At 39.6% G+C, this 22250-nt stretch overlaps 1 protein-coding gene and 1 long non-coding RNA gene across 4 annotated transcripts in view; one reads left to right on the top strand and one right to left on the bottom strand.

Annotated features, from left to right (window-relative positions):
* The window catches only part of HAPLN1 (hyaluronan and proteoglycan link protein 1), a 54546-nt gene that overhangs the window by 11118 nt on the left and 21178 nt on the right, over window positions 1–22250 (top strand). For 2 of the 3 annotated variants that reach the window (XM_033164199.1, XM_033164198.1), the window contains exon 2: window positions 20702–20827. In XM_033164199.1, coding sequence (XP_033020090.1) covers window positions 20728–20827 — 100 coding nt within the window. In that variant the 5' untranslated portion in view covers window positions 20702–20727. Of the gene's footprint in view, window positions 1–20073; window positions 20173–20701; window positions 20828–22250 lie in introns of those variants that run through there. The other variant, XM_033164200.1, reaches the window with a different exon arrangement.
* On the bottom strand, window positions 14774–21768 carry LOC117054949. Its single transcript, XR_004427557.1, has 3 exons — window positions 21628–21768; window positions 21233–21410; window positions 14774–16008 (listed from the first exon to the last, which is right to left on the bottom strand). It is a non-coding gene; the product is annotated as an uncharacterized LOC117054949 (long non-coding RNA).

The raw sequence follows: 22250 nt of genomic DNA, 5'->3' as shown, positions 1-22250 counted from the left end.
ATGTGTGGGTCCAGTAGCCAAAGCCTTTCTCAAGGGCTGCACTCCCCCCACCCTCTATTTGAGCAATTTACCCATCTCCTAAGGTTACTTGGGTATAAAGAAAAATATTGGTGCTGGAAATTTAAGTCTCAGTCTTGAGAGACTATTCTATCCTGGGATATTTGTCCAACTCACAAAACATTTTGTGGTTGTGACTTAACATTATGCTTGGGATTATTTGGAGTTGTAGAATGCACAAGAGCTAGAAGAATATACCATCTTGTAAAAATCCATGAACATTTTGGAAAATTGTACATGCACTACCCTATTGAGAAAACAGTCTTTATTTTCTTTGTCCATGTTTTAAAATGTTTGACTATCATATCCTTATTATGACTATCATACCCTTGTTATGAGGATCATACAAATGCCTAACAATAACAAAAAAATTTTTTGGCATTACTAGCTGAATTAAAAATAGTACAATATTCATCCAAAATTATGAATATAGCAAATCAGAAGCAATAATTGAATGAGGATATGATCATTATTGGTAAATTCTAACAGTGCATGTTCTGTTTAATTCTGCATTATTAATTTATATATACATTAATAGTGTACATTGTGCTTCCACCCAGTGGCATGCTCTTTTATTGCACAATACAATAAAAGTTGCCTCTGTCATTTTGCTTGAAAACACCAGCTGAGCTTTTCAGAAAACAAAAATGTTAGAATTCCCAGAAAATTAGGGCACAGTGTTAATTTTTACTTTAAGTCACAGAAACCTAACAGTCAATTACTGGAATTTTAACTACAATTACAGAAATGATCTGTTTTTAGTTTATCAAGTATGTATCATTTGTATTTTACCTCATTTAATCATGCTGTACAGTGCATTGTTAGCTTTTAGCTGTGAGGTGGCTTATAAATGTGCAAGGCAGAACAAGTAAGATAACTAAATCCTCAATACGTCATTTTGGTTGTATAATCAAGAAAATTCATTTTTCCTTTGGTCCGTTGAAAGATATTGCACCTGTGGTCTAGGGGTAACCAACTTGGTTCCCTCTAGACATAGTTGGACTCCAACTTCCATAATCCCTGACTGCTGGCCATTCTGGTGTCCCAACAAACTCTGGAAAGCACCACAATGGCTACCTTTGGCCTGGATTACAGGATCTCCTGATTTATGTGAGTGTTTCTCATAGACTCTGCAGATCAGACACAGTCTGACAAACACAGCATTTGGTTGAATGTGTGCATAGTCTGGTTCAAAATGGAAATAGAGAGTAATGGGAGTCAACAAACTGAGCTCCTTCAAGATTTGCACATATTTAACTACATTCTTTCACCTTATTTCTGAAGAGTTTTAGGATGCGGCATTTCTTGATCTGGATGCTTGAACCATTCACAAAACAATTCATCATAAATTTATGTTTATGCCATGGAATAGTTTATGGTGTTTATCCAGTGGAAAAAGTGAACTTGTGTTTGCTTCAAGCTGCAAAAATATGTTTGCATGAAATGCATAAATCATCTTCAAAGTACTTTGGTCTAAATAAAGTTTGGACTTGAGGTTTTGTTATGGACTGATGGCATTTCAAGCTCCATTTTCAATTATATATTTGTTCTGCCTTTCTTGTAAATGATGTTTGTGACACATCAGTTATTTCTTTTTATTTATGTTAGTATGTTTGCTAACTCAGGATCCTCCCCTCATAAACTCCCTTCAGCAGTTATTTCTGGCAATGTGTGCCTTCGAACCTGGTTTTAGCAATGTTTATGCCAGTGTACTTGCTTATTTGCGTGATTTGTTTCTACTGATAAACAGGGTACAACTATTCCTAACCATAGATTCTGCTCGCTGAGAAATGAGACCTTGTTTTTCACATTCAAAACAGAACATTTTCAACAGTAATATATTATGTCTTTGAAGGTTCATTCCAACATAGAGTCTAATGAACTCAAATTAGTTGCCCTAGAGTCACACAGTTAATAGCATATGCAGGCTAATAATCCTTCTCAGCTTCACACTGCCTACAAGGTGAAGCAGTAAATTTGAGGTTGCAATCAATACTAGAAGACAAGGGGGAAATACCCTCTGTAATCAAAAGCTCTTTCCTGCTATCGGTTGTCATATCGGGGTAAGTTAAAATTTAAGCTGCATCACAGAAAATGGGGAGAATATTGCTTCTCCAGTATCAAAACATGATATTCCTAATGAAAAGATACTTGCGCTTGAGGCCCATTGCACTTAGCGGGTTTAAGTTAATTGCACTTCACCACTAATTAGTGCAATGACATTAACTATCTCTGGAGCAGGGTGTAATGACCTGTGGTACGCAGGATTGTTAATTTGGGATGGAATCTGATTAGTAACATTTCAGTATACTCTAGTTCAAGAGTAGCAAACTAGTTGTTGGAGGGCCCAATCAGCCTGGTCAGTAGTCAGGGATGGTGGAAATTGTAGTCCAACAACATCTGGAGTGCCACAGTTTAGCCACCCTGGCTGTAGTCAGTATCAATCCAGGATTCACCTCTGACTCAATAATATTGGCAACATTAGCGACAAAATTACTGACATCCAGCAATCATTAATGTTCCCTTAGGGTTGCATCCTAGCTCTAGGTTTTACCCATTAATTTAAGTGATCCTATTATTTATGCTATCCAAACAGTCATTGTTATAATATACTGCATTTTAGGAAACAGACTGATAAAAATCCAGAGTTTACAATCCTTCAAAATGGATTGCTGTCAATAACCAAAGGTTGCCTAGAGGAAATTAGGAGATAATGTCACCTGAATAAAAGATAGATAATAGTCTCTCACTATTGGTGGTGGGGGGGGGAGTATTCTAGCCCTTGCAGTAATGCTGTATTGTGTGAAACACATCACTTCATTTCAAATCAGGTAACACTGATCTAATCATCGGAGGCTTATTTCCAATAGGTAGGATGACCTATTTAGGTGGTGCTTTTTTATCTGAAGAGGAATTCAAAGGGCAGAGCAAGAGTCCAAGCTAGGACCATTGTTGGTTGGCCCAGTTTAATGTGCTGAGTCCTTGCCAGAACTGTATTAGAATTAACAGGATATGGGGAACCTGTCATTATCAGATGTAAGCTCCATGCCAAGAGAGTTCACAGTTCCATAAAGGTGCAGACTAACAGTGTCATATTTATACTCATATTGTACTACTTTGGCTATGTGTTTAATAAAATATTGAATTCTTGCATTGTGAAAAATGAAGATTATGGTGAAAAGTGAAAAACATGAATTACAAAAAAACCTAGAGCTTACAGAACAAAACCGAGTTCAGATTTGAAATCAGCATTGAAAGAACATATAAGAACAGTTGAAAAATCTCATGCAACAGAAAATGAAAAAAAAATGTTCCCCAGTGTAATGCTATCCAAAAACACTTCCCTCCTGTTGGTGATACTAGTGTGATAGTTACAACACAGAAAGAAAAGCAATTAGAGAAAAACATTGCTAATGAATGCATGGAAGTTGCACTGATGACACAGTAGAAAAGTTTCAGTGAAGGGAGGATTTTTCTCCCTGCCTAATACCTAGTCAGCAGCTTCTAATGGGTGTGTTTTGGCTTCAGCCTCTAGTGTTGTCCCTCTGTGAAGCAGCATCCCTACTTACAAGGGCAGCTGGTGATAATCTTTAACTTCAAAGTGACTGTAAATATGCTTGACTACTTGGCATGGCTGCAGAGCTCAGAATAATTATTTGAATGAGCCCAATTCGAATGCTTCTGAGAAGAGCAACTTCTTTATTCTTCCTGAAATATAGATGACACAGGAATAAGTCAAATATACAGCTGCATGAAATAGATAAGTTAAGGACTAGAAAGGTCATGATATCCTTAAAATACAGATTTCTATTTAATACTAGCAGGAATTTTGGCAGAATTTCTTATCAGGCAAAGGTAGTGATATTCCAAATACAATTCTTTTTCTGTCTCCTAACCCTCCGCCACAGGGATTAAGGATTCTTAGAGGTGAATTTGTGATACCAGCAAATAGTTAGAAGGAGGCTTCACCGCCAAGGAATCTGCAGCTGCCATTTCAAAATTGCAGGTATGCATTTTAAAAAAATAAATAAAAAGAAATAATCAAATGCTCAGAGCAACAATGACTAAGGCAATCATCTAAATATATGCCAGGCTAGCATGGGAATCAGGATAGCCATTCTTCTGCTATTGAAGTAAAAGGGATGTTATAATACAAACAGCTTTTGTATGGAATACATTAGCTCCTAATTCCTTCCTAAAGCAAAATATTTAATAAAGGCTAATTGTATTACTTTGTTAGAATTTGTATTTAATTAGTTAATTGTTGCTGCCATTTATTTGCAATGTTTTATTTTTTCTGTAATATAATTCTTCCTTCATTTAATTTTTATTGGGTGAGATCCATAATAATCCAGTCCCACTTCTCCTGGATTGGGTGAGCAGTTTGACCTAGGCACAGATGTTCCTGCACCCAGCTCTGCCATTGAAGCTGGCACAAAATCTATTGAAATACAAGCTGATCCCACTTCTGTTGCATGACAGCGTTGCATCTTGACTAGTACCGATTGCTGTACTGGCTCCAAAGTAGTTTAGCAATGGTTTTGCACTCCTTGCCTTCTACCCCAGCTGTCATGTGCAGCAGCGCTGCAGCTGTGGCTATTGTCCTGCTGCTCCATAAAGCCCCACCAGTTGGCATCCAGAATTTGGATTGTCCCCTTAATCATACTTGGAGTATACTCACTGAAATCCATTGCACTTAATTTAGTCATGGCTAACTTGTCTGGACCCAACCTATCCATTTTGTTAGCTGCTTTGAATTTCTGAAAGTAAGGCATAATATCTATCTATCTATCATCTCTCTCTCTCTCTCTCTCTCTCTCATCTATCTATCATCTATGTGATTGCAGCTCACAGTTGCAGTCTAAAAGCCAGTTAAGGCTACAGTTCTCTACCTGTTTTCCTGTGAGTAAGCTTCGTGGTACTAGTAAAATTTACTTCTGAGCAAGTCAGCTGCACTTTAAGTCAGCTGAATTAATGAGCTTTCCATTGCATTGCAATCCACATTTATTTTGGGAATAAATCTTAAGGAAGACGAATATTTCTTGTGGACATGTTTTATATTGTGCTTGCAGAAGAGTTACCACAGGTCCCAAAAGAAGTTCAGTCTGGACTGATCTCCCTTTTGTGGTAACCTTGCTGGGAGTACAGCCTGGTTTAAGACAATGAGCAGGAGCATGCTTTGGTGCTCAGGGGGAAAGAGTGAATGTGTGCATCCAGTGATGTGGTGACTCTTCTATTCAGACCTTTAAATAAGCCATGTCTAGGCCTTTCCATTTTAAATTGAGTTTTGCTTCAATTTGTGTGCAGGTCATATGGGTGATGATTTTCCCATTTGGAAAGAGTGGCTGTTCTTGTGATCCTCAGCAATATTGGTAGCCCTTTGTCCTGTAAATTAATGCACACACGTTGTAACCTTAGGCATAACCATTCATAAAGAATGGTGCACTGCAGTCTCCAGCATTCCTTTTCTGACAATTTTGCTCAAGGTTAGATAGCAATGTGCTATAGCTCTTGTCTAGTGCAGATCATTCTCTGTATCCCATATAGTGAAACTCACAGAGCCTAATCTCTTATTTACATTTGGGACACACCTGGGTGAGCTAGTTTTTGTCATCTTGTGCTAAAACCACATTGCTACAATGTATACAACAAGCAAGGTTAAAGCAAAATGAAAGTGTAGAAGATACATCATATTATCTAGAAGAAAGCATAGATGTGTGGAATATAATAAGAAATTAGATTCTGCTACAGTATTTCACTGCTGGGAAAAAAGCAGAAGAAATACCTAGCCTCCCAAGAAAAAAAGTTTGTAGAAAGAACAATACTAAAGACTGAAACATTACCATCCAGGTATGTAGAAAAAGAAACATTTGGTTCAGTGAATCACACCAGCTCTTCTCATCATGCTGTGTTTGATGCCTGAGGTTTGGCTAAAGAAAGCAAATGTCATAAGCAGGAATGAAAATGGGAAAGAAGGGTTGCAGTGGGGCCAATTAACTATCATCACTCTATCTGAAGGTAGAGATATGATGGCCTCCAGCAAAGACAATATGGCAGCCAATGCTGAAGAAAAGAACTTGTTAAAGTTAAGGAACATTAATTGTGAAGGTGCAGGAACAGAAACCACATCAGCAGTAGTATCTGTTGGTCACTTGGCTGTTCCAGGATACTGAATACAGAGGTTGGCTTGCTTATCTCTCTTCCTCTTGGAATGTCTATTATACCTTTCTAAGATGTTATAAATGTGATTTACACATGTTTAAAAATGCATATGATGCATATAATGCATATAAAAATGCAAATAACAACAACAAACAATAATACATATTATGGCAAATTGTGATTCTGTAGCCTATTTACATAGGGATATGGGAAGCTGCTTTACACCAAGTCAGGCTGTTGGTTCATCTAGCTCATTTCTTTGTACAATAACTGGCAGCAGCTCTGTGGGGTTTGAGACAGGAGTCTTTCTGAGCCATAGAGTGAACTAACCTGCGGCTTTCTGCTTGCGAAGAATATGCTCTACCCCTGAATTCCAGCCCTTCCTTCAAGAGGCCTTGATTGCATGGGCAGAACCTGGGCACCTACGATTTATGCACACACAGGGCCGGCGCGTCCATTTAGGTGAACTAGGCAGTTGCCTAGGGCGCCAAAATGGAGGGGGTGCTGGCCAGCCTGCCCCCGCCCCCCGCCGCCACTCCGCCAATGGCAGAGCGGCGGGGGAGGGGGAGCAGCCCAAAATCTGGCTTCTCCGCCCCCTCCGCCAGCGGTAGAGTGGCGGGGAGGGGGGAGCAGCCCAAAAGCTGGCTTCTCCGCCCCCTCCGCCAGCAGCAGAGTGGCGGGGGAGGGGCAGAAGGTGATCTCGCCTAGGGCACAAAAAACCCTAGCACCGGCCCTGTGCACACACAGGCTATCCCCAGTTCTACTGGGAATTACACTGCAAACATGGATTTTGAAAAAGACTTTGACAAAAGTCTGTAACCAAATCCTCTGGAGTAAATGTAGCAGTCATCATGGGAGAAGAGGATGGATACTGGTTGGTAACTAGTTAAACAGAAAGGCGAGAACAGGAATCAACTGGACTGTTGTCATAATAAAGGGATGTAAGAAGTGGGGTCCTCCAAAGATTTATATTGTTACTTGTGCTTTTTAACTTGTCCATAAACAATCTAGAGTATGTGTGTATATCATAGCTGTCAACCTTTCCCTTTTTTTAAGGGAAATTCCCTTATTCCGAACAGGATTCCTCGAAAGAAAAGGGAAAAGTTGACAGCTATGGTGTATATACATATACTTAGAAAATTATATAATCAAACAATCTCATGAGAGGTACACATAGAACAATATAAAATAATTGTCAATAATATACAAATAAAAGGAGCATTTTAAAAAAAAACCCACGATTCATAACTAAATTATGTGTCTGGGTAGACTTTCTAAAAACCCCCACAAAAAACCACGTTTTTAGGACGTATCTAAAATGATAGCTAGGGTGCCTGCCAACTGTAGGGAAGGACTTCCAAGACTTAAGTGCTGTCACACTGAGAGGTGGACTCCTAACGGATACAGAATGGACATAATATGGCACTTCCAGATGTGTAAGTTTCACAGATCAAAGCACTTGTGGGACAAGGTGATATTTCAAAGAAGCTCTTCCCAAGGTGTTGTGGGCTTTTTATGCTAATAGTAAAACCTTGAACTTGGCCCAGTAACAAATTGGCAAGACTGTGCAGATCGCTGGGAGCATGAGACTCTTAATCTCAGGGTTTCCCACTTTGGGAAAAAGATTCCTGAATTGCAGGGGGTTGGACTAGATGACCATCATGGTCCCTTCCAATTCTACAGTTATATGATTCTATGAGATATAATATGCTGTGATAAGACTCCTCTCAGCAATCTTGCTGTGGTATCCTGCACTAGCTGCAGTTTCCAGCCCAGCTGCAAAGGAAAGCTCGCATACGGTGCATTGCAGTTTTGAAGTATCCGATGCCTGAAGTATTGTGGTCATACTATCCCAGTTGAAGAATGGCTGCATAAGTTGGACTAGCTGGCTTGGCAAAGCTGGGGCCTCGAGTGACAAGGCTGGATCCAGGAGCACACCCAGTTGGTGCTCCTTCTCCACTAGGAGTGCAACCTCATCCAGGGTGGGCATTTGGCCAGTTGCTCAGATGAGCTTGGTTTATTTCCCCACATCCAGGCCACCAATGGATCTAGACACTGGCCTAGGGCCTATACTGTGTTTCCTGATTCAGATATTTTGGATAAATAGAGCTGAGCATCATCAGCATGCTGTTAGCACCTCGTCCCAAATTCCGTAATGGCCATTCCTAGCCGAGGTGCTTTTTAACTGGAATGAACCAGGAATTGAACCTAACACTGAGCTATGCCCTCCGATTTTACACCCACACGGAGAGTGGAGGGAGTACTATGAATCCACAAAGTGCTCTAGCTTGCGTACTTAAGCATACTTAAAACAAGGTTAGTCATGTTAATTCTAATCAGACTGATCTGGATTAAGGACAAATATGCTATTTTCACTGCTTTCGGGAATGCAGCCATTATGGCTCAAGGCATGCAAATGGATTTTGGAGTCCATCCCTAAAAAACCATCTGTTGGGAAACACTTGCTCCAAGTCAGAGCACTTTCTTTTGTTTCAACATTATCTCTGATCATTCCTCTTGAAATTATGCCGTCATTTATATTCTGGTTCATGGGGCATCTCCTTCTTTCTTCTTGTATATGATGGTAGGTTTACACTAGTACTTCTACCCCCCAAATTTTTGCTAATTCCCCTACCTCCTGCGACCTCTTGTGTCACACGGTAGGGCATGTTGAATTTTTCAACTTTAAAATTTATAACATGACTTGAAATTAAAAAATATTTTTTTAAAAATTGACATAATTTAGTTTTGCTCGGAAAGTACAATATGCGTAAAATTGTAGCAAATGATTGCCAAGTACTTGAAGTTATATTATATATTATATTATTATTGTTTATTATTATGTAGCCTTACCAGGCATTTTCAGAAGGCAAAATTACAATTCTTTGGTTTTTCAAGAGCAGTTTATGTGCTTTTTAATCAAATGTTGACTTACCAAGCTCAATTTTGTCAGATCACAAAAATAATAGCATATTTGAATTATTCACACCCCCAAAAACATATTTTTAAGTACCCTCCCTGAAGAAATTTTCAAAAACTAAGTTTCACCCCCTAAAGTGACATTCCTTAGTTACAGTTGTACGTACCTTGGTTTTCGAACAGCTTAGTTCTTGAATGTCTTGGCTCCCGAACACTGCAAACCCAGAAGTGAATGTTCTGGTTTGTGAACTATTTTTAGAAGCCAAACGTCTGCAGCCAATCAGAAGCTGCGCTTGGGATTCCGAACGTTTTGGAAGTCGAACGGACTTCCGGAACGGATTCCGTTCGACTTCCAAGGTACGACTGTATACAGTAGCTGTTGGTGTGCATTACTTTGACTTGTTCAATCTTGAGTTGAGCCTTGGGTTTCATACTGAAATGGCTCTGTTTGCTCTGCTCTCTGTTTGCTCTGATCTCAGGAGAAAACAGGGGGCATGTGACCTTGCTACTCCTTGATTTCTCAGTGGTTTTTGATACAATTGACCGCGATACCCTACTTGATCTGCTCTGTGATTTGGAAATTGGAATCACAGTTCTCATGGCCTGGGTGGTGACATATGTGTGTTTTCACCTACAATTCCAAAATAACTCCATAATTTTTTATTTTTAAAAACCTCCACCGCAAACTCATTGCAGCCTAGTTACTGTAGTAATCCATAGGCCTGAATGCTACAAAATATGTGACCAGACTGCAAGCTAATGAACATCTTGTTCAAGTTTTGATAATAATTACTGAAGCTCCACCAAGCCCTATGCTTACTCGCAGGAGCAAAACCATTAGGCCAAGCAAGATGCTTGCATTTAATTTAAATATTGCAAAGATATGACAATTTAAAATCAGAGAGGTCAGCACTTCCACTCAAGTACACTTTAATAAATATGCACTTGGATTGTAAAACAATTATTCTGTTAACTGTTAATGCAGATTTACATGAGCTGCTGAGTCTTCAGCAAACCTAGACATTAGTGATAGAACATCCTTGCTGTGCCAGCAGCAGAATATAACAGACAGTGATGTTATATTGGCTCTGTGTTTGGTAGATCCCAAGCTTAACAATAATTTGCTGGTGGACCAAATCTTAGAACAACATCACTCTATTGCTTAAAGAGCTTGCAAATGAAATTAAAGTATGTTTCAGCTTTTCATATAATTTTATCCAGCCTATTGTTATCCTCTGTAGAACCTAGCAGGTTGGCAAGGAGCCTGTACACATTATTTGCTTACTATCACATCTTTATATCCAACACACATTTAAATGATATGACAGGTATCCATTGTACTCAGATTTCTTTTATGAGATTTCTCAAGATTTGATTTGATATTTGTATTACAAAATGTCTACCTGTCCTTGCAATGTATTTACCCACTTGATATAAATGACAACTGGTTGGTATTCAACCAGAGTTATTTTACCCAGAGTAGACCAATTGAAATCAATAGGCCTCATTTAGGCATGTTTATTCACTTCATTGGATCTGCGCTGAGTAAAACTTAGTTGAATTATCTGGAACAGAAATTACAAGAACACTTTCCCCCTCATATATGTTTTTATTTTGTTTTACAGGTTAGTTTGTTTTTGTTTACCATACATATGAGAATAGATATTGTTGCAAGAAAGTTTACATATACAAGAACAAAACACAACAATGATAAATGAAGTATTTTCAACAAAAATCTAACAGGTTTCCAAAATTATTCTCAATATTCATCATTCTGCATTAATGGCAAAGTAAGAAAACAGGGAACACCTTATTATGCAAATGTGTTTGCTTACTATAGACCTAAACTAGCAGGTATTTTTAGAAGATGGTCACTCTGAAGACGAGAATGCATAGCAATGGAGGAAGAGGACTGGTACTCCTCAGCAGGCACAGATTTGGCCTCAGGACTTCCAGCTGCATATTCCAGCACTGTAATGTGTATAATAAATCTACATTATCTGTTACGTTGCGCTTATTAGGCCTTCGTCATATCTTTATTATATTGAAAAAATTAATATGCTTTTACAGACCTATAGTGTCTGGGGTACAGTTCTTGTCTCCTATTTCTAGGGAGAACCAAATGTCTACCTTTCAGACTTCTTTAGTTATCAGTGTGTATTGTACGGGTGTAGGAACTTTTACCTTTTTGAAGGGCTTGGAAGGTATGCTATCTAGGGCCAGATAAAGACATGCTGAGGCCCGAAGCTGTGTCAAGTTTTAGAAGCCCCCTAGTATTACCCCCTCCCTACCCCAAAAGTGCATTATTATGTAAAACCTAGTGCTGGTGAGGTTGTATTTAGTGGCCCCTCATAGTCTGAGCCCTTGAGCTGTAGTTTACCTAGCCTGTGCGAAAATTTGGAAATTTGGCACTGATGGTTACCATTTCAAATTATATTAGGAGACTCCTAGTTCAGGAAATTGTTGCATAAATGTCTCCCCTTCAGGCTTTTACAGAAATAAGGGTATCTTGGACTATGTATGTACAAAGCTTCAGCTTCCTAGCTAATAGAGTAAATGCCATAAGTTTTTCAATGTACCCTTGAGTTCCATTCACACATTACATGGTGTCAAGGAAGTCCAGAAACAGAGCAAGAAGTGGGGTCACACTGCTGTTCTAGCCCAAGAATATGATGTCAGAAGTGAGGCCGGAAGCACGGCCCCACTTCTTCTTCACATCATGAGTGCCCTACACTTTTATTCCATCTGTTCTAGGAGACAGGTGCACACCTTTCAGATTTTTAGCATCATCAGTGGTGTCTTGAGCTATATGCTTGCAACAAGGAATTTTTCCCAGGGAAAAATCTCTCTAACCAGTTCAGAGATTTGAAGGGAGGGAGGATGCATGTTAGCCATTCCTGCTCCCATGGGCTGCAGCTGCAGCCCTTTAAATCTTGAGTAGGAAGATCTGAAGGGGGAAGCTTTAGTGCAGGGGGCAGCAACCTTTTTCAGCCGTGGGCTGGTCCACCGTCCCTCAGACCATGTGGTGGGCCAGACTATATTTTGAAAAAAATAATAATGAATGAATTTTTATGCCCCAGAAATAACCCAGAGATGCATTTTAAATAAAGGGACACATTCTACTCATGTAAAAACACGCTGATTCCCAGACCGTCTGTGGACCAGATTGAGAAGGCGATTGGGCCGCATCCGGCCAACGGGCCTTAGGTTGCCTACCCCTGCTTTAGTGTGTTGTATTGTCAACCCTTAGAATCCTCCATGTGAATGGATCCCCCAACCATGCAGGATTCCCATTCATGTGAAAGATTCTGAGCATGTTCCACAACAAGATATCCTGTTCAGACCTACAGTACTTTTCAATACATTGTAGTTTAAGACTGCAGTAGGCAGGGAAGGGAACAATGGAGGAGGGTGTTCTGGGGACCTATGGAAGTGAACACCTGAGTAGGGTTTCTGAGTTTACTGTTTTTTTTTTGGGTGGGAAGCATCAGTGTCCTTTATACTTGTCTAATAAACAATAAGTCTTGGATCATTTACCAAATTCCAGGGTTCTTTCTAACAGACTGGAAAATATCCTAGCATTTTCAGTACTTCGGTCTGTCAGTCAGTGAAGCCCAGGCAAATATAGATTCACCTGAGGCTATTAATCAATAATGTAGCTTAGCCATGCATCAGAACTAAAGCAATGATAATCTATAACATTCTTTGACACTTGGGAAAGATTTTGCTTATTGCTGTATGAATACTCCACTTCATTAAATAATGTGTCTGCATTTTTTCCCTGTTGAGTATTCAGAACCAATACACTTTGATAAGAAGCTCTTTTATGCTCCCCTAGTCAGAGGCACACATACACATGTAAACAGATGTGCTTTGCCCCTTTGGGATTTTCTTATGAGTGCTTTTCATTCTGTCACACCCAGACAGGAAGTTTCTTATTTTTTCCCCTCGGTGGAACTTTGTGTGACTAAATTGTTTACCTGGGAACTACACAAAACTTAGGCCTTGTAATTTTTCTCTTGCTGGTGCCATTTGCAACATGTACCAAGTGTTTTTCAAGGTGAGAAAAACCACAGCAGGAGGTTAACAGAGTGCCAAAAAAGATACTCTGTTCTCCAGTGCTCTTTGCCCGACTTGGTGAACTGAGGTGTATTTAGCCAGTTGTCCCATATTCCGAGTAAGGTTCTACAACATGGTTTTGGAGTCTATAATTCAGCCACATTCTGCTGATGGTAACCGAATAGCACAAATAACTTTTCCACATGTTAATCACACAAACCTTCCCAGGGTCACTATTTCTGTATCACCCATCTGTATCACCAAACAGCATTAAATCTCTAGTGAAGTGCCACTAAGTATGCTGTTCCTATAGCAGGTTTTTCATATCCCCATTCACACTACAGTGCATCTAGCTGGCAAATATTATTCAGAACAATAGAAGCCCATTCAAAAATAGGTATTTAGACAGCCATGTCTTTAATAGACCCTTCAGACAGGGCTAGGTCAGGGGATTTTGCTGCCAGAGGCAGAGGACAACATAATGCCTCCCTCCCCTGGCCCGCCTATTGCAAGTATTGAAGCCGATCAGACTGGCAGTTGAATTTTTACTTCGGTGCTGGCATTGGAACAGCATTATCCACCACACCTGTGCATAGGAGTTTAAGAAGGGCCTTGCTGGATAAGCCAAATACCCACCTAATCCAGCATATTTTCTCAGTGCCCAGGCATATGCCCATGGGAAGCCAACAAGCAGGGACAGACTATCTCAGCTGGCTGATTTAGGGGACACAAAGCAGGCTGCATAGCCCATAAAGCTTTGTCCTCCAACACCTGGTTGCTCCTCCTTGTCTGTTAGCACCTGGTACCTAAGGCAGCCACCTAACTTTCCGTAGCGGTAGTGCTGGTTGTATAAACTTCAGGCATTCAAGATCCATGCAGGTCCATGCAGGTAACACTCAGGAGTGGAATAGTAAGCTCTCTTCCTAGCCTATAGGGATGCATTAGAGCCTATGTGTGTTAGAATGCTTATATCTAGTCATCACATTTACAGCTTTATACAAAGGGGCACTGCCTAGCCATTCCCTCATGGAAAACTAATCTGAGTTATCAACCATCCCTTTCATACACAAATCGTTGTATCTCTCCCCACCTCTGCCCCTTCCACCCGCCTACCTTTTTCCTTGTGTGCCCTGCCTTTTTAGAGTATGAGCCTGAGAACAAGGACCATGTTGGAAGTGTTTTTTTTTTAGAAGCCAGTCTGACAGCCTTTTTGGCTAATAGGTGGAGTATAAATGCCATAAATAAAATTAATGTTAATGCTGGTGATAGCAAGAAAACAACCTATTTGCCTTCTGTTCTAAAAACAGTTGGAGAATCACTTCAGCTGTAATACATTTTCACATCTACTTAATTGTGGCTTCATCACATTCATATAATTATATATCCCAGAGATTCTTGCTGGCCAGAGTAAAGCTAGTTGATGGAAGAAGATGGCCTGAGATTTTAATTTAGCTGATATTGTTCATCAATTTAGGCTGACAGGATGTTGTTAGGCCAAATCTATATCATTTTCTTCTGTTAGCTAATGGAGTAAGTATCAGTCCACTATGGAAGCTTCATAACCATAACAAAAAGCTATTGAAATGTTCAGGATGTTTTGGGTTTCTAAGCTTTGTTGAGTAATCATGCTGATTTTTGCTGCTTGGCTAGCAATATTTTATCAGGGGCATTTGACTGATAAGCCATAAATGTCATAAGTTTTTTTATAGACTCCTTTTAGGTTTACAAGTAGAACTTATGAATGAACAAAGCCAAGATTGCTGAATCTGCTAAACTTTTCTATCTCTGTGCTGTGCATATAGCCAAGGCTTTATTATCAACACTATCTTCTCCAGTGTCTGTGAAGAGTATTCAATTGCATCTCAGTATCTTGGGTTAACTTACACAGCTTCTCTCATTGCAATGAGCTTTTCTTATATTTTTAAATAAAGTATCTTTGCTCACTTGGCCAGCCAGTCAAGAGCAAAACAGAACCTTGAAAAGAATACTGTACTAAAGTATCTGGCTCATTTAATTCAATTTGATGTAGAGGTGTCTTTGTTGAGTTAGCTGGTCCTGGTGGCTAAGAAAATTCTTTACTGGCAATAACTGAGTTGAGATCAACTATTCTTCAAGAACAATACTTGCTCAAGAAATACTTTCCCACACCCTTAACAACATTGTTTGGTTATTGCATTAGATGGAAAAACATACTGAGAGCATCATTTCCAACAGCAGCTCAGGGTACTTTAGTTTATTGCAGGCATTTTCCTTGTTCCTACCTTTGGCTTCAGCATGATAATCAATGACATTGATTTCTCTATGATGACTCCCTGGATATAAAGCATGCAGTGCAGTTTCTCCATGATTAGCACCAAATCTCCTTGTGGCTTTCTTTCTGTTCCTGGTCAGGCAACTCCAGCGAAGCCACATTATGGTTTTCTACTACTTCTTCCTTTGGAGGTTGCACCACACAAAAGACAACGGCAGAAAAAGTCCATAGCTTCAGGCTATACTGCCTCTCCTGTGAAATCTCTGTGGTCTTCTCAGGTGGGGTAACTGTCTCCCCACATACTTCCTTCCCCATGTGTGCAGTCTTAGACTTGTAAAGGGAACCTGGAGGGATTTTGAGGCAATGGGAGTGATGGCACAGATGCAGTAGACCCGTTTCTCTTCCTCCTCCTCCAACTTCACACAAAAGAGATGAGATCCAGTCACAAAGATTACCCTCCATGCAATTGATTAATACCTTATTAAAATGGATTGTCTATTGTGGTTTTTAAAAATGTCTTGAATTCTTCCTTGAATAGTGAGAATGTTGGTCTTCTTTGTCTGCAGAACAAGAATTATGATGATAGTTTTAGTCTTGCCTAAAATAAACTAAAATATCAATTCATTAGTTTCAATTCTATTTCCAGCGCATTTCCAGGTCGGAGGAGCGCCGAAAATAGTGTGTGTGCACGTGCATTCCTCCGACCTTGAAGAGCATGCACGCACACATGCTCCGGCCCATCCTCTGGTGGACGGAGCATCGATCGGCCCAACCTCAGATAAGGTTGCCGACCTCTGCATTATATCAACAGGCTGGACTTCTTTTGGTTATTACCTCCACCACACAAGTGCTGAATTGACTAGGCTGCATCATATCGCCTGCAATAACTGAATGAGGAAAATCCCAGAGCAGTCATGATGTGGATTATAAGGCCATCAAATGAAAATCAAAGCTGTAGATATAAATTGATACTGTCCTCACAAGAAAAACTGGCTTTCCTCCATTTACAGTGGTAACTCAGGTTACAAACACATCAGGTTACAAACACTTTGGGTTACAGACTCCGCTAACCCGGAAGTAGTACCTCAGGTTAAGAACTTTACCTCAGGATGTGAAGAGAAATCGTGTGCCGGGAGCACAGCGGCAGTGGGAGGCCCCATTAGCTAAAGTGGTACCTCAGGTTAAGAACCGTTTCAGGTTAAGAGCGGACCTCTGGAACGTATTAAGTTTGTAACCAGAGGTACCACTGTACTTTCCATGTTGTGATTTATGAAATAGACATGCAGAAAATTTACAAGAAGTTTTTTTTATAAAAAGAAATCCATCCTTAATTCTGTAAAAATTAAAAGCTGATACAACTCTAATGATATATTGACTAACTGAGTAATGAAGAATGAACAGCTAAAGAACATTCCATTGGGAAAAAAGTGTAAGAGTGTAAGCTGAATATGGGTGTAATCGGCGTATTACACCCCATAATCAATTTACAATTTTAAGAACACCAATTTAAGGTGTTCTTGCCTCTTCTTTTTATTTTCCTATTCTTTGGGCCAACTCCTAATTTCTTTTTTGCTTGTTAATTTTATATTTTATTTATTTATAATATTTATGAATTGCTCTTCCTCCAAAGGACCTTAGGCCATCAGTTAAAAAATATTGAAACCCAGTGCCCTAACTACCTATTTTCATTGTCTATTTCTACCATTCTGGAAATGTTACCAAAAAAGTAATCCAGGTTTCAATGTCTTGTTTAGTCTGAATAAAGACTAAAAGAGTTCATCAGAGGGGTGTAATTCATCCTACTTATCTTTGATTTTTTAAAAATAAATCAAAATCCATTAGCATTGTATATATAATATTGTGTCTACCGACATCTCAGTAACAGTGCAATGAATCTTTCCCACAGTAAATCAAAACAACATACAGAGGCAAGGACCATTTAATTTGACTTACATAATTAGCATAGTTTTCCTTGAGCCTGTACCTGGAACTTTACAAAACAGTTTCTTTGCGTTTGCTTGCAGATACAATTTTTCTTGAACTATACATGTACTCATGCAGATATGGAAGTTTGTTATGCACCCAACCAAATCATGTGTGTGTTTGTCTATGACAACTTGCATGAAGTAGCCTGCTTGTATAATCTACATCAGTTTGTGCAACTTGTTTTTTTATGAGGGGAAAGAAGTTCCTCATGTGCAGAGTTGTTTGGAAAAACAAGGGCACTTGGACATTCTACAGACTTTCCATAGATGTCTGAGAGCATAGTGCTAATAATGCAAAACAGAATAGTGTGCAAAAATAAAGGGGGAGGTTTTCTACGTCTCTAACAGCCCTTGCCCATTATCGATTCAAGCAGGAATGTACCCCTGGTAAACATATAGTGTCACAAATCTATATAGTTTGGCATTCCCCATTAAGTCCTTGAAGCCCTCACTGTGTTTTAGACCCTCTATAGCCATCATTGGCATAAAAATCAGTGACTGTAATGGAAAATGAGACATCTTTCAAACATTGTGTCTCTTGGCAAAGAAAAACCAATTAAAGCCAATTTATAAAATTGTAAAACTTTTCCTACAGGGGATAGTGAGTCAGACCTCTTGTATTCAAATCAAGGGGTCCTTTGGAATATGCCATCCCAAATGTTTTCTCAATTCTGTTGCAACTCCTTAGGCTGCCAGTCAGCTGAGAATGTGATAAATAAATACGACCTGCAGCATCTAAAATAAACTAGTGTTGATTGATACATTCTTGAAAGAACCACTTCTGTTCTAACAGCCACAAGACTGTTGGAATTGTCCTAAAAGAAGTGGATGGATGAGAAATTTGAGGTATTTATTGCATGAGGATTTTGTTTGTTTGATTCATATCCTGCCCTTCATCATATGTGATCTTTGGGCAAGTCGCAGCAATTAAATACACAATGTGTAATTACACACAGAGAGAATGATGCTATTATTGACTAATGACAAAAGGGAGCATCCCCCAGGACCAGGGAAAAGTGTACAAGATGGGCACACCATACTGTCTCTTGCACACACGGCACACAAGCATTGCTCCTTCTCTCATACACCTCAAAGATATGCCTTCCATCCCCACCCCTACCCCTTACAGACCACTAGGGCTGAGCAATATCTGGCTTTCAACATTGTGATATATCACCAGCTGAACATTGCACCATACCAATATACAGTATTACAATGCCTGAAATAACAATAGAGCTATGTAGTGGCTTTGGCTGGCTTCATGGCTTTCCCTGCATCGTGATTTCTGCCAGCACCTGCTCTTGTGATTCGCTGCCCCTTGCATGAGGCAGGGGTAAGCTGAGCTGGCAGAGTTAACATGGGCTGCAGGAATTGAGAGAAGCATCAGCTGGCTTCATGGTTTTTTCCACATTGTGATTTTTGCGTAGCCCATGCATACACACACACACATCACAATATATTGCCAGGTCGAAAATTGTGAAACTGTTACCACGATATGGACTTCAAAGCGGTTTTGGATGATATATTGATATATCACCCAGCCCTGCAGACCACCTCTACATTTCTCCGTCTTTCTTTGCCCAATTGCATCTCCCCCTCTGTCTGACAGATGACACATGCACACAGACCCCACATACATTGCCCTGTCTCTCTCTGGCTAAGCACATCTCTCTTAATCACAGAGCATACTTGAGCACTCCAATTCAGATAAGCCCCTCCATGGATGTCGGGAATACACAAAGGTCACCAACCTGGCCCCTGTGAGCTTCTGTCCAGGAATACACATACATTACCCCAACTACTCTAAACACATGCCATTGGATCAGGGCACTTAGCAAAGTGGGCAAAATCATTGTACTCTATTGGCTGCCAGCTGCAGCTTTCTAAGTTTTCCTAGTACCAAATATATTAAGTAGACAGGCTTCTACTGATGCAGCCAGTTTCCCCAGAGGTTGAAATGGAATTCACATTGCCTCAAGACTTCCCTCTGTAATTTTTGCTCTGTGCCCAGCTGCTGTGAGTTATAGTGATTACTGCCAGTGCAGCAATGCTGCCAGTATGCTCCTGCAGCAGTACAACATCACAGATTGGCTCGGGATGCCATTGCAGTGTACAGGCCATGGCATCCTATTGCCAATAGCCTTTGCTGTATTTGCAAGATCAGCAGCTCATGTTAGCCTGCAAAACAGCTGGGAGTGAATGCAGACATAGCCTGTAAAATCTGGATTAGAATAAGATTCTGACAGAGCTTCTTTGCCTCCAAATTTAATGAGGCTTTGATATGTAGTTTTGCTCTGCACCGTAAGTGCAGATACACCCTAAGTTTTGATGCAGATTGTATCGGCCTTGTTCTTTTTTATCTGCTGAATCTATTCTGGCCACAATAAATTATTTCCAACCACATTTGAAAAGGACAATGAATGCCTAGTTATGAAAATGATGCCTCTAGAGAAGATGACAGGCTGAACCTTCTGCATCAGAGCCCTTGCATTCTGTGTCCTCTTATCTATTTCGGGTCTTCATTTGCCTAATTACTACTCTGAGGCTGGCAGAGATTTCCCCTGCAGCTCTCAGCAGCTCTGCTGACTGCAGAGACCCTACCTGGCACACAATTTAGTGCGTCAGCATTCTAGATAGAAATGAATGAAAAAATCAATCAGGGCAACTGCAGTGGCAGCACATGCAACTCTAACCTACTTTGTGCATGGTTTTCAACATTTCACTGTAGACTCTAAAATGGTAAGTGTACCTGAAATAAAGTATGCCTTTATTGGTCAGCCTCTATGCTCCTTAGGTTTGACGAAGACATTACACCCTAAGCTTGTGTGTGTGTGTGTGTGTGTGTGTGTATGCAATACATACTATATCAGAGAGATACAGAACATGGTTGTTTAAAGAAAATAAATAGAATAAATTCAACAAACCAAAGTCCACTATGCATTTAAGAATCACAACCATTGCTTATTTTAGCATTTGGAGAAGACGATTGCGTGCTTTCAGTTCTTATTATACTTTTAATGGACCAAGTTATCCAACTGCAAGCATATCTCAATTAAGCATCAGTTAATAGTCTCTGCAGCTAACTCTCTAATAAGAGGATTAACTTTAAAATGCTGCTTGAAAAGTCACTTGCTGCTAACTTTTCAAGCACAGTGGGTTAAATTTTGATAGAGCAATGAGAAAATGATGGGCTGTAACAAGTTGTGCATTGCATCACTGTTAAGCTTTCCAAATTTCACCAGCTTCTTTGTATGTGGTACTCTTACAGTAAAGAAGATTCCTGGGCTATAAAAGATGAAGAGTCTACTTTTCCTGGTGTTGATTTCTTTCTGCTGGGCTGATCATCATGTTGCCAACTTCACACTGGAGCATGACAGAATTATTCACATCCACGGTAAGTTAAAAAAAGGAATTTAAGCTGCACTTATGATGTTATGCTGAAATTTTATGACTTGCATCTTTTTTTTAAAGAAAAAGAAAAAGATTAGATAGCTTGCTGCTGTGCTGCATTATTGTACTCTGAGCAATGAAACCTGCTTTTAAATCTAAAATGCTTTTTTTTCAGTTTCTGAGACAGAAACAGTATTTGTTAAAATAAGAGTGCATGCATATTGAAAGAAGCAAGCAAGCAATTAGTTTAGCCAGAAAAGTATTTGCCTTACTGCAGAAAAAAATATGATCTAAAACACATCATATAAGCAAAGACTTCCCTTTCACAGGTAAATGACTGGTTATTAAGACACTGTATTGAAAAATGAGGCATCAGTTGAAAACTCAAGCAGTACAAAAAGTGGCTTACCTCAACAAATAGATGCTTTTTCCCATAGCTTTCATTCATATACAGTGGTATGTTGTTCCTCTGCATAATCCTGTATATCCATTTGAATTCTAAAGCTTACAGCTGGCTGTATGAAGCTTTGAGGCTGCAGTGCAATGCAGCTGTTTTTCAGCTCCAGTTTTAGCAGTTGAGGGTCATCCTGTATGAAGCAAGCCAAAACATTTATTTATGCAAAAATGACAGGCAGAATAAAATACATCTATAGCTTCAGTCATTTGTATACATTAAATTTTGACAACTTAAATAATGGAGCCTATGGGTGCCATTTAAAGTTTTGAGGTTCCATGCTACTTAAAAAGAAAAGAAAAAAGCCAAACCCCCCCCCCACAGTGTTTGCACTTTTTATAAACACACACCACACTACATTTTGACACCAAGAAGGGTTTATCATTTGCAGTTGTCTCAGTGAAGATTGCAGGAGCCGAGAGTCTCCAGGCACCAGGCACTATCTTCAAGGTCAAAAAAAGAAATTGCACCGGATTGGTGTGGTAATGGAAAGTGACACTGGAAAGGAGTGCAAGATGAGTGGTTAAAAGAAGGTGTAAATCAAAATATGAAAGCAATGGCCTTTTTTAGTGTGTATTAACTGGTTCATTCTGAAGAATTTAGCTCTTTCCTTTGCAGGTGTTGTCTAGTTGATAATTTTTCTATTTGGATGATAACTTCATATCAGCACGTGCCTCTTGAACAAAGGAAACTTTCTAAACACTTGATGTATAACATATTTTTAAATATGTTGCTTTTAATTTGTTAGTGTAGATGTGTTACTTATACCTCAGAGCATGTCCTCACTATGAACTTCAACCATGACCTTCTCTGAAGGAATTAGGGAAGAGAGATGTAATAAAAGGCTTTGCAAGTGACAGCACTTCTATTTTAATTCTATCAGGAAACCTTGTTGCCTCTTTGTAATGTCCCTTTCAAGTAGCAAACTACTGCTGAACCCTTGGTTAGTAATAAAGCACAAAAGAGCTGCTTC

Source organism: Lacerta agilis, chromosome 11 (genome assembly GCF_009819535.1).
Source record: "Lacerta agilis isolate rLacAgi1 chromosome 11, rLacAgi1.pri, whole genome shotgun sequence".
In the NCBI taxonomy this organism is placed as follows: Eukaryota; Metazoa; Chordata; class Lepidosauria; order Squamata; family Lacertidae; genus Lacerta; species Lacerta agilis.
This window is presented reverse-complemented; position numbering and strand designations above follow the sequence as displayed.